The sequence below is a fragment of the Ornithorhynchus anatinus genome, chromosome 2 (assembly GCF_004115215.2).
Source record: "Ornithorhynchus anatinus isolate Pmale09 chromosome 2, mOrnAna1.pri.v4, whole genome shotgun sequence".
Lineage (NCBI taxonomy): Eukaryota > Metazoa > Chordata > Mammalia > Monotremata > Ornithorhynchidae > Ornithorhynchus > Ornithorhynchus anatinus.
The window spans coordinates 111,388,468-111,404,895 of NC_041729.1; the positions used below are offsets into that span (position 1 = coordinate 111,388,468).

The 16,428-nt window shown below is 44.8% G+C and overlaps 1 protein-coding gene across 2 annotated transcripts in view; it reads right to left on the reverse strand.

The window, feature by feature from the left end:
• LOC100084120 (interleukin 18 receptor accessory protein) overlaps positions 1-16,428 on the reverse strand; it is a 41,743-nt gene that overhangs the window by 3,955 nt on the left and 21,360 nt on the right. Inside the window, exons 6-9 of one of the 2 annotated variants that reach the window (XM_039911192.1) lie at positions 14,007-14,072; positions 11,740-11,857; positions 6,805-6,968; positions 4,468-4,605 (exon numbers count right to left, since the gene is read on the reverse strand). In XM_039911192.1, coding sequence (XP_039767126.1) covers positions 4,468-4,605; positions 6,805-6,968; positions 11,740-11,857; positions 14,007-14,072 — 486 coding nt within the window. The remainder of the gene's footprint in view (positions 1-4,467; positions 4,606-6,804; positions 6,969-11,739; positions 11,858-14,006; positions 14,073-16,428) is intronic. The other variant, XM_029050914.1, reaches the window with a different exon arrangement.

Sequence of the window (16,428 nt, forward strand, 5' to 3'; positions counted from 1 at the left end):
CCTTGAGAGGAGTACAACCATAGGACGATTCTTTATTTTACCAGCAGAGGGGACTGTGACATTACATAAGCATCACAACTTCTGTTTCCCAATACCTACTCCAAGTCGTTCTTTGCTATAAATTGCTGGAATGATCAGAGGATGAGAGGAGCAACACTCGATGACCAGGACATACAGTCCACAGGCTGGATGGATCATTACCTGAACAGAGTTATAGTGAATGTTCCTTTGAGTTCGTGGACTTGAATGTATATTTGAAAATCAAGTGTTGCAAGAACATAGTTCTAATGGGAAGAGACCTGATTACATATGATGTGGTTAAAAAACATTTTGACAATGGTTTCTCCTGAGTGGATTTAGGGCTCTCTGTGTGGGCCCATATATGATCTGAATTCCTGCTACACACCACTGTTAGTCTGCTGTCCTTGACCAAGTCACTTCTCGGCCACTTGTCAGCTGTGTGACTTTGGGCAAGTCACCTCACTTCTCGGTGCCTCAGTTACCTCATCTGTAAAATGGGGATTAAGACTGTGAGCCCCAAGTGGGACAACCTGATTCTCCTGTGTCTACCCCAGCACTTAGAACAGTGCTTGGCACATAGTAAGCTCTTAACAAATACCAACATTATTATTATTATTATTTCTCTGGACCTCAGTTCCCTTATATGTAAAATGGGGATTGAGACCATGAGCCTCACATGGAACAGGGGCTGTGCCCAGCCCGATTTGTTTGTATCTACCCAAGTGCTTTCTTACAGTTCCTGGCACACAGTAAGTGCTTAACAACTACCACAATTATTACTATTATTATTATTATCAAAATTAATGGACCAGAAGCTTTGGCAGTGCCCCCTAATTACAAGGTTTCTGCAGCACCTCTGGATCTCAGTGATATCCTAATTGGATTATACTTAGGGTTAGAACTCTAGATCAGGGACCAGAGGTTTTCAACTTTTTAAAGAAATTGCCCCTTGCAGTTTCAAGCTTACATTTAAAGAGTCCTCTCTCTCCACCTTACCCAACTTCTGCACATACAAGCATCCCCTCTAACCACTGGAGCAGGTGAGAAGTGAAATCACTTTTCACTGCAACCACCCCACCAGCTACCATTTGTTTTTATGACTGCTGGGTTGTTGTTTGTTTAGAGTGGCTCTGTGTCTGGTTTTCAACTCCCCAGCACTGATTCAGCACCAGACGCCTTTTTGGATAGTGTTTTCATTTTAAGTTCCCAGTATCCTGTCCCTCGGCTCCAGCCACAAAGTTTCAGGGCTCGAAAGTGGGCCTGTATTAGTAGAGACCTGAGAAAGGATGGTGTAGTGGATAGAGCCCAGGCCTGGGTAACAATAATAATGACAGTATTTGTTAAGAGCTTACTATGTGCCAAACATTGTTCTAAGTGCTGGGGTAGATACAAGGTAATCAGGTTGTCCCACATGGGGTTCACAGTCTTAATCGCCATTTTACAGCTGAAGTAACAGAAGCACAGAGAAGTTAAGTGACTTGCCCAAAGTCACACAGCTTACAAGTGGCAGAGCCAGGATTGGAACCCATGACTTCTGACTCCCAAGCCCATGCTCTTAATTATTATTATTATTTCCACTAAGCCACGCTGCTTCTCATGGTATTTGTTAAGTGCTTACTATGTGCCAAGCACTGTTCTAAACATTGGGGTAGATATAAGGTAATCAGGTTGTCCCAGGTTCTAAACATTGGGGTAGATATAAGGTAATCAGGTTGTCCCAGGTGGGGCTCAGAGTCTTAATTCCCATTTTACAGATGTGTTAACTGAGGCACAGAGAAGTGAAGTGATTTGCCCAAAGTCACACAGCTGATAAGTGGTGGTGGAATTAGAATCCATGACCTCTGAATCCCAAGCCCGTGCTCTTTCCACTAAGCCACAGTGCTTCTCTATGTGTCAGAAGGTCATTGGCTCTAATCCCAGCCCCACCACTTGTCTGCTGTGTGACCTTGGACAAGTCACTTCACTTCTCTGGGCCTCAAATACCTCACCTGTAAAGTGGGGATTGAGACTGTGATCTCCACGTCGGACAGGGACTGTGTCCAACCTTATTTGCTTGTAATAATAATGTAATAATAATGTTGGCATTTGTTAAGCACTTACTAAATGCAGAGCACTGTTCTAAGCACTGAGGTAGATACAAGGTAATCAAGTTGTCCCATGTGAGGCTCACAGTTAATCTCCATTTTACAGATGAGGGAATTTAGGCCCAGAGAAATTAAGTGACTTGCCCACAGTCACACAGCTGACAAGTGGCAGAACTGGGATACCCACCCCAGGGCTTAGTACAGTGCCTGGCACATAGTAAGTGCTTAACAAATACCACAATTATTATTGTTAAAGGAAAACAGCAAGGCTTGGCTTCAGAGCAACAAGATCAAAGGGAGGGTCATGGGGAACCCTGGTGAAACGCTCTAAGGTTGGCGGACTTCTGCAAGAGGTTCCATAGGAAGTTCACACGGACCATCCCGTAAAGTGCATAATGCACAAGTTACTTCCCCACCGGTAAATGGAGAACACTTTCGCAAGTGCCAACAGTAGCCCCCTTGTGGTTGCCAGAGACACACAATCTGGGGCAGCTGTTGGTGGCAACAGTAGGAATAGAAGGAGTGGTCTTTTTTTTCCTGCTTGCTCCACTTCTTGCTGGTCCCCCCGCAGAATGCTCACTCCATTGGCGAGCTCAGCAAGAAATCATAAGAATTATAATTATGACATTTGCTAAGAGCTTACTATGTGTCAGACATTGTACTAAGCGCTGGGGTGGATACAAGCAAATCTGGTTGGAAATGGTCCCTATCCCATGTAGGGCTTACAGTTTCAACCTCCATTTTATAGATGAAGTAACTGGGGCACAGAGAAGTGAAGGGACTTGGTTAAGGTCATACAGCTGACAAGTTGTAGAGACAGAATTAGAACCCATGACCTTCTGACTCCCAGGCCCATGCTCTCTATCCACTACAACAGCAACATGGCAGCTGAACCTCCCGTCCCATGAATGCTTAAACTCCTGATTGAATAGCTCTCTTAGCTCACATGATATCATGGCCCCTTCCCTTGAGAATATCAAATCTCAGAACTGGAGGAAACTGCAAGAAGTCAGCTAATGCAGGTCTGCCCTGAGATGGAATTGGAAATGGGGATGGAGATTAACAGGACACATTCAGAGCTTATTGTTGACTAGGCAGATTTGATTCTCGTCCCATTTCTGACCTGTATCTTCTTTGTGACTTTGGGCTGGTCGCTCGGCTTCTCTGTGCCTCAGTTGCCTCAACCTTAGAATTGGGATTAAGACAATGGTCCCCATATGGGACATGGACTCTGTCCAGGCTGATTGAGTTGTATCTACTCCAGTGCTTAGTACAGTGCCTGGCACTTAGCAAGTGCTTAAGCACTCAGTCCAGTGCTCTGCACATAGTAAGAGCTCAATCAATATGATTGAATTAACAAATACCATTAAAATGGGCAGTGAAAGGGCTTTCAATAGAACCATTTCTCTGATTCTGTGGCCGACTTATTGCATTACTACATGGACCATATTATTTTGTTGAAAATCATGTTATCAAGTCACAAGTTTTAACTTGAATGTTTGTTCTTTCTCTGTTACTGACTGAGAGAGAGGAAGTGTGAGATTGAAGTTCCCTAGGATTATGGGAAATCCATACTCTAAGACCCCGAGTTCTATGGGATCTAAAGTCAGTATGCACTGACCATGCTTCATCTGGGTTCTGGAAAGTCAAGCATTAAATTGAATAAGGGCTATTTCAGTGTAGGGAAAGAGTTTAGCCAGGACAGTCCTAATTCAGGAGGAGTTTTGTATTTTTCCCAAAATTGCCATTTGCAGTTTATTTGGGTTCTAATCCAGGTCCTCCATATTCTCAATGTGTGGGAAAGGTGAAGTGCCTCCCCACCCCAGGACAGGGGAAATATCTTCACCTGTCTTTCTGCGCAGACACACACTGCCTCCATCTATCTTACCCTCACTCTCTTTGGTGCTTTCTGTAATACAGTGTACTATCAATCGTATTTACTGAGTGTTTACTGTTTGCAGAGCACTCTACTAAGGGCTTGGGAGAATAAAGTATATATGTATATTGATTCATTCATTCATTCAATTGTATTTACTGAGTGCTTACTTTGTGCAGAGCACTGATGAATTTATATATATGTATATATAAACAAATACACTTCAACCACACCACAAACCAAGATTTCTTACAGAGCCCAAAATGGGGATCAGGCAAGGCAGGGTTTATTCAAAGCCTCTTCCTCTCTGCCTGATGAGTGACCTCAACTTTGCAACTGGGAGAAGGTTGACTGAAGGGCATCTTTGGGATGTCAGTGTCAGTTTGGGAAGTAGAATGGTAGTAAGCTGCAGCACTGTTTCCTTCTCACCCTCACCCCCTCCTTCTTTTGGGGAAGAAAAGCTCAAGCCTGAATGATGGGTCTTACCCCACAGCGTTTCATCCTTGGCCCAACAGCGCCGGTATAGCAGGATGATTTCGATCCAGTACAAGCAGATGAGAGCACTTGCCACCAGGACTGCAAGAAGCATGGTGATGGTGCCACATAACACGTAGGTCAAAGTCCCTGCAACAACAGGGCCCCACCCATTCTAAGCCAAAGGACATTGGGTTAAGACATCAACACCTCACGATATTCACAGGAGAGAAGGTGGGAGAGAGAGGAGTAAAAGTAGGAAAGATGGATGAGGAGAGAGAAGGAGGGAGATAGAAACTGTAAGGTTATGGTCACAAGGAGTTGGGTGGATGGGTGGAGATTCTGGGAAGAGACTTCCTGGGCAGGGGACAAGGAAAAGGTTGAAATGAGACTAGATCCTCCTCTGGATTGTAAGCTCCTTGTGGGCAGAGCATGTGTCTACCAACTCTGTTGTATGTTCTATCTCAAGCACTTACTGCAGCACTCTGCAGAAGGTAAGTGAGGTAAGTGCTCAATAAATGTCACTGATTGATTGATTCCTTGATGAGCAGTAGGCAGAGAGTCAGGGCAGAATGCAAAGAGACAGAGCTATTGGAGCCAAGCAGTGTGGTCTAGAGGAAAGTACATGGGTCTGGGAGTCAGAAGACCTGGGTTCTATTCCCAGCTGTGCCACTTGCCTTCTGTGTGACCTTGGGCAAGTCACTTAACTTCTCTGTGACTCAGTTACCTCAATTGTAAAATGGGGATTAAGACTGTGAGCCCCATTTAGGATGGGGACTGTGTCCAACCTGATCATCTTGTATCTACTCCAGGGTTTAATACAGTGCCTGGCATATAATAAACACTTAACAAATACCATTAAAGAAAAAAAAAGCAGGAACAGAAACAGAAGGTAGGAAATGGGAGTAGAGGTGAACTTTTGCCAGGTTTAGTTATTCTAGGTCAGCTTAAAACTGTGTTCACCAGGGTTTAGCAGAACTCAAGCCAGCATCCAACTAAAGAATGTGCAGTTATTATTCTGTAGATCATAAACAGTAAAGAATCCACTAGACCTACCAAAATTTCCCAACACTGAGCATTTGAGCCAGGCAGCAGTTGGATAGTGATATGCCTTGCAACATTATTATACACTGGGTTATCCTGCTATACTCCTCCTTGTCCCCTTCTGGGATCTGTAAGATTGCTCCTTCTAGTTCTGCAGGGAGTAGGAGGGAGGAGAGGGAAGAGGCTAGGGATTTTAAGAAAAAAAATCAGTGGAGTCAGAATCCCCTGAGCCTCCAAAAAAAAAAATGTTGGTATTTGTTAAGCGCTTACTATGTGCAGAGCACTGTTCTAAGCACTGGGGTAGACACAGGGGAATCAGGTTGTCCCACGTGGGGCTCACAGTCTTAATCCCCATTTTACAGATGAGGGAACTGAGGCACCGAGAAGTTAAGTGACTTGCCCACAGTCACACAGCTGACAAGTGGCAGAGCTGGAATTTGAACTCATGAGCCCTGACTCCAAAGCCCGTGCTCTTTCCACTGCGCCACGCTGCTTCTTCAAGGAGTTTAGTGGCACATCCACGCAGCTCAGATCAGTCAATCAATCAGTGGTATTTAATGAGTGATGATGATGATTATGGTGGTATTTGTTAAGTGCTTACTATGTCCTAAGCACTGTTCTAAGCACTGAAGTGCTTACTGTGTGCAGAGCACCACTGTAAGCACTGGGTAGGGTACAATACAATAAAATTGGTTAATAAGGTCCTGCCCTCAAGAAGCTTATTTCAGCCAGTCAAACCACTTTGGCATTTGGAAATAATTAATAATAATAATAGTATTTGTTAAGTGCTTAATATGTGCCAGGCACTGTTCTAAGCACTGGGGTAGATATAAGCTAATCAGGTTGGACACAGTCCAAGGCTCACACTCTTAATCCTTATTTTACAGATGAGGTAACTGAGGCACAGAGAAGTTAAATGACTTGCCCAAAGTCACATAGCAGACAAATGGCATAGCCGGGACCAGAACCAAGGACCTTCTGACTCCCACACCCCTGCACTATCACTAGGCCGTGCTGCTTCTCTTTGGTACTTGGTTACAGCAGCTGACCCAAATCATAGTCATTGCTTTCTCTGCCTCATAATGCTAGAGGCTGAACACTGATTGAAAACACTGAGAGAGACAGGGTATCATTGATCCAAGTCCTTCTCAGTGTCAGGAATTGATGAATTCCAAAGAATAAAGCCTTTCCTCTCAGATTGTTGGCAATTGCCATATTTTGCGGGATTGCTTCTTTGTCCGACATGAGCAACCCAAACTGCAAGTGGATTACCCAGTAAAGTTGAGAATACTGCTTCCACCTTACCTCCTTTTTTTCTGGGCAATTTTTTTTTCAGTTGGATGACTTGGACAACTTTCCCGTTAGCATTCTGAGCAAAACAACGGAACGTTCTGTGAAGATCTTTTGGAGTTACTTTTATTAGTCTGACCTCTTTGCAGATTTTGAGCTCCTCTGTGCTTGTAAGTTTACTAGGGAAGAAAAATACTCTCAATCAATTCCATGAGTTGATATCTCTGCTACAGATTCCCTCCACACCCATTTCCTGGCTTTCCCCTTCATTTGATGGGGGCTTTGGACTAATCCTGTGTAGTCTCTTTTCTAATCAATTGATTTTGCAATCAGTAATTTCTCATCAGCACAGAAGTTGAATGGTAGAGAAGTGCATTCTGGAAAAGAATGCTCGTTTTAAAAAATTTTAGCCTAGAAAAAGGATAATAATAATAATTATTATTAACAACAATAATGACAATAGTAATAATATTCATTTGTTAAGGGCTTACTATGTACAAAGCACTGTTCTATGCATCGGGATAGATACAAGTTAATCAGCTTGGTCATAGTTCCTGTCCCACATGTCCCACAGTCCAGCATGGAATAGTAGATATACCATGGTCCTGGGAGTTAGAAGGTCATTCATTCAATCATTCAATAGTATTTATTGAGCGCTTACTCTGTGCAGAGCACTGTACCAAGCGCTTGGAATGTACAATTTGGTAACAGATAGAGACAATCCCTACCCAATGATGGGCTCACAGTCTAAACGGGGGAGACAGACAGCGAGGACAAACAGAACAAAACAAAAACAAGACAACATCATCAAGATAACTAGAATCAAGGAGATATACACCTTATTAACAAAATCAATAGGGTAATAAATAATATATACAAATTACCACAGTGCTGAGGGGAGGGGAAGGGGGAAAAACCAAGGGTTGGGAGGAGGGGAGGGAGAGCCGAGGGAAAGGGGGGCTCAGTCTAGGAAGGCCTCCTGGAGCAGGTGAGCTCTCAGTAGATCTTTGAAGAGGGGAAGAGTGTTAGTTTGGTGGATGTGAGGAGGGAGGGCATTCCAGGACAGCGGTAGGACATGGGTCGGGGCGATGGCAGGATAGGCGTGAACGGGGGACAATGAGGAGTTGAGCGGCCGAGGAGCAGAGTGTATGGAGTCGGCAGTAGAAAGAGAGATGGGAGGTGAGGTAGGAGCTGAGCTCTGCTGGCGAAAGTCCAAGCACCAAGCCGACCTCACACACTTCAAATTTATCCTTTCCTGCCTTAACTCTGCCCTCTCCTCCACCAGGCAAAGCTTCTTCTCCTCCCTCATCGACACCCATGCCCGCCACCCCCGCCGATTGTTCCAGACCTTTAACTCTCTCCTTAGGCCCCCTGTTCCTCCCCCTCCCCCATCTCTCACCCCCAATGATCTGGCCACCTATTTCCTCATGAAAATCAACACAATCAGGTCTGAGCTCCCCAAAGTCACCCCTCCGCCTCTCCCCTCCCCGCCACCAACCCTCTCCCCTACTTTCCCATCCTTCCCTGCAGTATCCTCAGAAGAGATCTCCTCTCTCCTCGCAAGTGCCACCCCCTCCACCTGCGCCTCGGACCCCATTCCCTCTCACCTTATTAAAACCATCGCCCCTGCCCTCCTACCTTCCTTAACTTCTATTTTTAACCACTCAATCTCCAAGGGCTCCTTCCCCGTTGCCTTCAAACATGCCCACGTCTCCCCCATCCTAAAAAAACCCGCTCTTGACCCCACTTCCCCCTCCAGTTATCGCCCTATCTCCCTACTACCCTTCCTTTCCAAAATCCTAGAACGAGTCATCTACAATCGATGCTTAGAATTCCTTAACTCTCATTCTCTCCTAGACCCCCTCCAATCTGGCTTCCGTCCCCTCCACTCTACCGAGACTGCTCTCTCTAAGGTCACCCCCATGACCTCCTTCTTGCCAAATCCAATGGCTCCTACTCCATTCTAATCCTCCTTGACCTCTCTGCTGCCTTTGACACTGTCGACCATCCCCTCCTCCTCCATACCTTATCTCACCTTGGCTTCACGGACTCTGTCCTCTCCTGGTTCTCCTCTTACCTCTCTGGCTGGTCATTCTCGGTCTCCTTCGCTGGAGCCTCTTCCCCCTCCCATCCTTTAACTGTTGGAGTTCCTCAAGGGTCAGTTCTCGGCCCTCTTCTGTTCTCCATTTACACTAACTCCCTCGGTGAACTCATTCGCTCTTATGGCTTTGACTACCATCTCTACGCAGATGACACACAGATCTACATCTCCGCCCCTGTCCTCTCCCCCTCCCTTCAGGCTCGCATCTCCTCCTGCCTCCAGGATGTCTCCACCTGGATGTCGGCCCACCACCTAAAACTCAACATGAGCAAGACTGAGCTCCTCATCTTCCCTCCCAAACCCGGTCCTCTCCCAGACTTCTCTATCACCGTGGATGGCACGACCATCCTTCCCATCTCTCAGGCCCGCAATCTCGGTGTCATCCTTGACTCGTCTCTCTCGTTCACCCCACACATCCTAGCTGTTACCAAGACCTGCCGGTTTCACCTCTACAATATCGCCAAGATCCGCCCTTTCCTCTCCACCCAAACGGCTACCTTACTGCTACAGGCTCTCATTATATCCCGGCTAGACTACTGTGTCAGCCTTCTCTCTGTCCTCCCTTCCTTCTCTCTCGCCCCGCTCCAGTCTATTCTTCACTCCGCTGCCCGGCTCATCTTCCTGCAGAAACGATCTGGGCATGTCACTCCCCTTCTTAAACAACTCCAGTGGTTGCCTATCAACCTCCGCTTCAAACAAAAACTCCTCACTCTAGGCTTCAAGGCTCTCCATCACCTTGCCCCTTCCTACCTCTCCTCCCTTCTCTCTTTCTACCACCCACCCCGCACGCTCCGCTCCTCTGCCGCCCACCTCCTCACTGTCCCTCGGTCTCGCCTATCCCGCCGTCGACCCCTGGGCCACGTCCTCCCGCGGTCCTGGAACGCCCTCCCTCCTCACCTCCACCAAACTGATTCTCTTCCCCTCTTCAAAACCCTACTTAAAACTCACCTTCTCCAAGAGGCCTTCCCAGACTGAGCTCCCTTCTCCCTCTACTCCCTCTACCACCCCCCCTTCACCTCTCTGCAGCTAAACCCTCTTTTTCCCCTTTCCCTCTGCTCCTCCACCTCTCCCTTCCCCTCCCCACAGCACTGTACTCGTCCGCTCAACTGTATATATTTTCGTTACCCTATTTATTTTGTTAATGAATTGTACATCGCCTTGATTCTATTTAGTTGCCATTGTTTTTACGAGATGTTCTTCCCCTCGACTCTATTGCCATTGTTCTTGTCTGTCCATCTCCCCCGATTAGACTGTAAGCCTGTCAAACGGCAGGGACTGTCTCTATCTGTTGCCGACCTGTTCATCCCAAGCGCTTAGTACAGTGCTCTGCACATAGTAAGCGCTCAATAAATACTATTGAATGAATGAATGAATGAATGAATGAATGAATGAATAGGAGGGGGCAAGGTGATGGAGAGCTTTGAAGCCAAGAGTGAGGAGTTTTTGCTTCGTGTGAAGGTTGATAGGCAACTACTGGAGGTTTTTGAGGAGGAGAGTGACATTCCCAGAGCATTCTATAGAAAGATGATCCGTGCAGCGGAGTGAAAAATGGACTGGAGTGGGGAGAGACAGGAGGAAGGGAGATCCAAGAGGAGGCTGCCACAATAATCCAGTCAGGATATCATGAGAGTTTGTACCAGCATGATAGCCGTTTGGATAGAGAGGAAAGGGCGGATCTTGGCGATATTGTGAAGGTGAGACTAGCAGGTGTTGGTGATAGATTGGATGTATGGGGTGAATGAGAGAGCTGAGTTAAGGACGACACCAAGGTTGAGGGCCTCTGAGACTGGAAGGATGGTAGTGCCGTCCACAGTGACAGGGAAGTCAGGAAGAGGACAGGGTTTGGGAAGGAAGATAAGGAGCTCTGTTTTAGACATGTTGAGTTTTAATTTTAGGTGGGGGGCAGACATCCAAGTGGAGACGTCTTGGAGGCAGGAGGAGATACGAGCCTGAAGGGAGGTGGAGAGGACGGGGAGGAGATGTAGGTTTGTGTGTCATCTGCATAGAGATGATAGTTGAAGCTGTGGGAGCGAATGAATTCACCAAGGAAGTGAGTATAGATGGAGAACAGAAGGGGGCCAAGAAGTGACCCTTGAGGAACCCCTACAGTTAGTGGATGGGAGGGGGAGGAGGAGCACACGAAGGAAACTGAGAATAAACGGCCAGAAAGAAAAGAGGGGAACCAGGAGAGGATGGAATCAGTGAAGCTAAGGTGAGATAAAGTGTGGAGGAGAAGGGGATGTTCGACAGTGTCAAAGGCAGCTGAGAGGTCGAGGAGGATTAGAGTATGAGTCATTGGATTTGGCAAGAAGGAGGACATGGGTGACCTTTGAGAGGGCAGTTTCGGTGAAGTGGAGGGGTCGGAAGCCAGATTGGAGAGGATCCAGGAGAGAGTTGGAGTTGAGGAATTCAAGGCAGCCAGTGTAGATGACTCGTTCTAGGAGTTTGGAAAGGAAGGGTAGGAAGGAGATAGGACGATAACTGGAAGGGGAAGTAGGGTAAAAACATGGCTCCTGAGAGGGTCTCTTCTTTAAATTCAAGGGACCAGCTCCTCTCTTGTGACACAAAAGTGTAATTCCTGCTTACTTGAATGAAACTGCAGAATCAGAGGGGAAATCCAACTCAGTGCCCTGCTCCGTTCCCCACAGAGTAAGGCTAGAAGAATGTTATTCTTGGTATCTCTGATCAAAATGAAGGCATTCCTCAGATTCTTTAGCTTCAACTCATCAGTTTCTCTTAGAGAGCATATTATTGTCATCTTGTAGAATTTGTTCAAAATCAGACAGTAAGTAACAAGATGAAGCCTTTAGAAATTTGTCCTCAACCTAATCAGCTCTTCCTTTTCTTACCAAGTTTCTTTTTGCAGAAGTGGTTCCTTGTCATCCGCGTACCATTCTACCAGCTGGGGGGGGAGAGAAGAGTTTTGAAATCCAAAACGGACAGTGCAGTTGATGGCAAAAGGCTTTCCTGGAAATCAAAGAAGCAGAGAAGGACATGAAAAGATAATTAGGGAACTTCTTGTCCTGAGTATGAGGATCTGGTTATGGTAAGGTTCAAGAGGTTTAAGGTCACATCTCCTTCTAGGGGCCTTACTCAATAAAGCCCTCTTTTCCCAGGCTCTCTCTCCCTTCTTCACTGTCTATGCATTTGAATATGTGATCTTTGGGCTTTTGGTATTCAGCTCACCCTCAGCTTCATAGCATTTATAATGTATGTACCTATAAATGATAAATTATAAATAATAAATAAATAATTAAATAATTTAATGTCTATCTCCCTCTCTAGTCTGTAAACTCGTTTGTGGGCAGGGAATGTGTCTACCAACTCTGTTATATTGTACTGTCCCAAGAGCTTAGTACAGTGCTCTGCACACAGTAGGCACTCAATACATACCATTGATTGATCAATTGATTGAGGTTATCTGGATCCACTTGGATAACTGTTTATGCCAAATATTTTACAAGGAGACTTCTGGTTCAAATCTATTATCAAGTCATTGACAATAGATCCAGTTCTAGGACATGCTCTTCCAAAGGTGGGAAAATGTACATTTTTAACTGCAAATTCTAAAAGTTATGCTTCGTAATTGGTAAAGGAATGTTTTAATTCAGTTTTAGACTAGGATATCAGCAAGAAGAGGGACATTGATGACATGCACTGGGTGATTATCTAACATCTTCAAGAGAGTTAAAGGTGAAGAATCACCATGAAAATATTAACAATAATAACAATAGTAATTGTGGTATTTAACTGCTTATTATGTTCCAAGGATTGTACTAACTGCTGGAATAGATACAAGATAATCAGGTTGTATGTAGTCCCTGCCCCACATGTCACACAGTCTAAATCATCCCATTGAACTGCAGGAGTCCTAACTTTATATTAATGTTCCCAAGTTATGTTTAAATATTTGTAAGTCTGTAATCAGATCTAGAACAAACACCTGAGAAGCAGAACTCTAGGATTTTGCCAGAGAATCACTGTCCCCATATCATTCTTGTTTTAAGGGGAAATAATTAAGAAAATCATCTGCTGATTATATATTTTTGGCTTCCCCCAAACTTGTTTGTGAGAGAAAAGTAGCCAGATTTTGAGGGGTTCAGAGTGGGTCAGAAGAAAGAAAGGAACAGGCATGGCCATAGAGTGACCGAAAAATAGAATCAGAAATAGATGGCAACAGAGAGAGGGAGGGAAAGGGAGAAAAGGAGAGGGTGAGAGGCTGTGTGTGTGTGTGTGTGTGCGCGCATGTGCGTGTGTGTGTGTGCATGCATATATGCTTGTGTGTGAGGCAGTGGGATGGGGTGTAGGTGAATTAATGGATTATTAGAGAAAACAACTGTGAATATAGAGGGAGAAATTGAGGATGCCACACTAACCATAAAGATTGAGGTTAAGTAGGGCAAACAACACACAGTTCTGACAAGCATCTTGGGAACACTTTTGATGATAGAATCAAGGGATGGATGAACTATTTTTCTGTCCAAAAAAGGGCCCTTTTCGTGGTCTTATGTATCTTCTCTTGGAACAAACTGTGAATCTAAATACACCAAGCTCCTATGCTCCATGTTTCTAGACTTGCTTTCAATTCCAAAGAATTCAGAAAGAGCAAAGATTGTTGTTACAACTTAATTCTTTAATACTCCTCCTCTAGGGCATGTGGGAATCATTCCCTTGAATGTACTTAATATATTTTCTTCTGGGTCCTAAGGTAGCTGGGATGTTGTGCTTCACTGTAAGAAGTATCTGGGATTATGTCTGTCAACATGTTTGCACAGAGTAAGGGCTCAATAAATACCACTGATTGATTGATTTGGCTTGGAAAAAGGATAGAGGCCATATGGCCTAGCGGAAACAACATGGACCTGAAAGTCAGAGAACCTGGGTTCTAATCCCAGCCCTGCCACTTATCAGCTGTGTGACTTTAGGCAAGTCACTTAACTTCTCTATGCCTCAGTTCCCTCATCTGCAAAATGGGGATTCAGTACCTGCTCTCACTCCTTAGACTGTGAGCCCCATATGGGATCTGATTGTATCCACCCAGCACTTAGTAGTACTTGGCATAGAGTAAGTGCTCAACAAATATCATTATCATTAATATTATTTATGGCAAGCTTACCTAGTTCTACTTCCAGGGTCTTCTCTATGGGCTCCAAAATGTCTGGTTTCATTTCAGTAAACGCCACTGGAAAGATAAACAAAACATCATTAGCCACACTGGATAATCTAGCAATATCTCTATGTCTTAGGTTTTGGAGGCTGTGATTAAATTACCTTCAGTTATAAAGTCCAAATCTATAGGACTTAGTGAATTTATTCTGATGAGGAGGGTTTTGCAGGGGGTGATCCAATATGTCAGTATGTGTAGCACTATCAACAGCACAGACCCTGGGCCTGGCAGTCAAAAGAACATGGGTTCTAATCTTGGTTCTGCCACTGGTCTGCTGTGTGACTCTGGGCAAATTACTTAACTTCTCTGTGCCTTAGCTACTTCAGCTGTAAAATGGGGATTAAGACTGTGAGTCCTATGTGGGACTGTGTCCAATCTGATTAGCTTGTATCTACCCCAGCTCTTAGTTCAGTGCCTGGTATATAGTAAGTCTTTAACAAATAACTTTAAAAATAAAAAAAGGCATGCCCTGAGCCTGGGGGCATAAATGTCTACTAACTCTAATGTACTCTCCCAAGCACCTTTGTATGGTTCTCTGCACAGAGTCTGCCTTCAAAACCTACCACTGGTTGTCTGAGGGAAGAGGTAGAATGTGTCTGTTATGTTGTTATATTGTACTCTCCCAAATGCTTTGTACAGTGCTCTGCACACAGTAAGTGCTCAATAAATATGACTGACTGACAGACACGAGCCTAGTTCTTGAGAAGTTTACAATCTAATGGGGAAAACAATAGACAAAAATTGTTAAATAAACAGTGGTCAAGTGTAAGAGACTAGTTACACTAATGATGTCACGAGTGAATACCTAAATCAGTATGCCACAAACACAAGTTCTGAGGTGACTGATGGGCTGGCAATAATTTAGGGATGCCTCCTGGAGGATGTGACTTTTAAAGGATGTTTTGAAGGAGGAGAGAACTGAGAAGAGGCATGGGAAGAAGAAGGGGATGGTGTTATGGACAGGATAAAAAAGGCAATGAATGATTCAAGATGGGTAAATCAAGAGCAAGAGACAATTAGTAGTTTGCTTTGGAGGCATAAAGAGCAGAGTCAAATGTTCCTCTGGGACAAGAAGTCAATTGCCTTGTCTGGAGGGGCATTTCTGCATTTTGGGGTCTCTTTTCTAGAACATAAGCCTATGAACTGTGATATTACAGAATCTGACCAATGGACTACTCAGATCAAGCTCCCACAGGGATCTGTCAATAGTATTTATTGAGCACACTGTATGCAAATCACTGTACCAAGCGCTTGGGAGAGCAGTGATGTCGCTGAGATAGTTACCGTCTTGAGCATCTTTCCTGCTAACCTAAACTCCTTTTTCCTTGGGTTCAATCCTCCAGACCTTTGTGGAAATGAGATCATCTTATTCCCTCCCTCTCACTCCTACTTACTACTGTGGAACCATGCTGATAGTCTGGGGCTGGATTCACCCAGGAAACCAGTTTAGCCAAAAGACCCACAGTTTCTCCCCACGTCCCCACACATCAACAGATCAGTTGGGTCAATCCCTAGATTGACCTTGGGTCACCTTGCTTGGCCTCCCCACTCCCTCACCTCCCCAGAGTAGGACCGTCCCAGATTTATAGGTAATAGGAATAGGGAAGGAATAAATCAGAGGGTTTAAAGGGGCAATTGGGGTTATTCTTAGCTTAATTGTTTTTGGTTTTTATTTGAATTTGGAGAAAAATTGAGTTTAAGGGATTTTTTAAATCTTAAAATTTAAAACAAATTGGGATTTTTTTTTTTAGTTGAATTTCTTCATGATTCCCAAGTCCAGGAGTTAACATCCTTCCGGGGATGGAAGGAGGGATGGTGCCAAGGTGAGGGAAGTGGGGAGGAGCTATAAGGAGTGGGGCGGGGGAATTGGAGTGGCCAGAACATCAACAGCTGAACTGCAGGGGGTGAGCCGGGGAAGGGAGGGGCAGGGGAAGACCTGGGAGCTTTACAATTAATAAGGGTAAAATCCAGCAGTACCCATACAGTCCAGCCCCAAATGATATAAGCATGGTCCAGGAGAATAATAATAATGATAATAACCATAAGGATGATGATGATAAGAACAACAACAGTAATAATAAAACTTTGTATTTGTTAAGTGCTTTCTTTCTGTCAAGCCCTAAGTGCTGGGGAAGACACAAGATAATCAGGTCAGAGTCCCTGTTCCACATAGGGCTCACAATATAAATAGGAGGGAGAACAGATATTGAATCTCCACTTTACAGATGAGGTACTTGAGGCCCAGGGAATCTAAGTGACTTGCCCAAGGTCAGTCAGTCAATCATATTTATTGAGCACTTACTGTGTGTAGAGCACTGTACTATAACAATAAACAGACATATTCCCTGTCCACAATGAGCATACAGTCTAG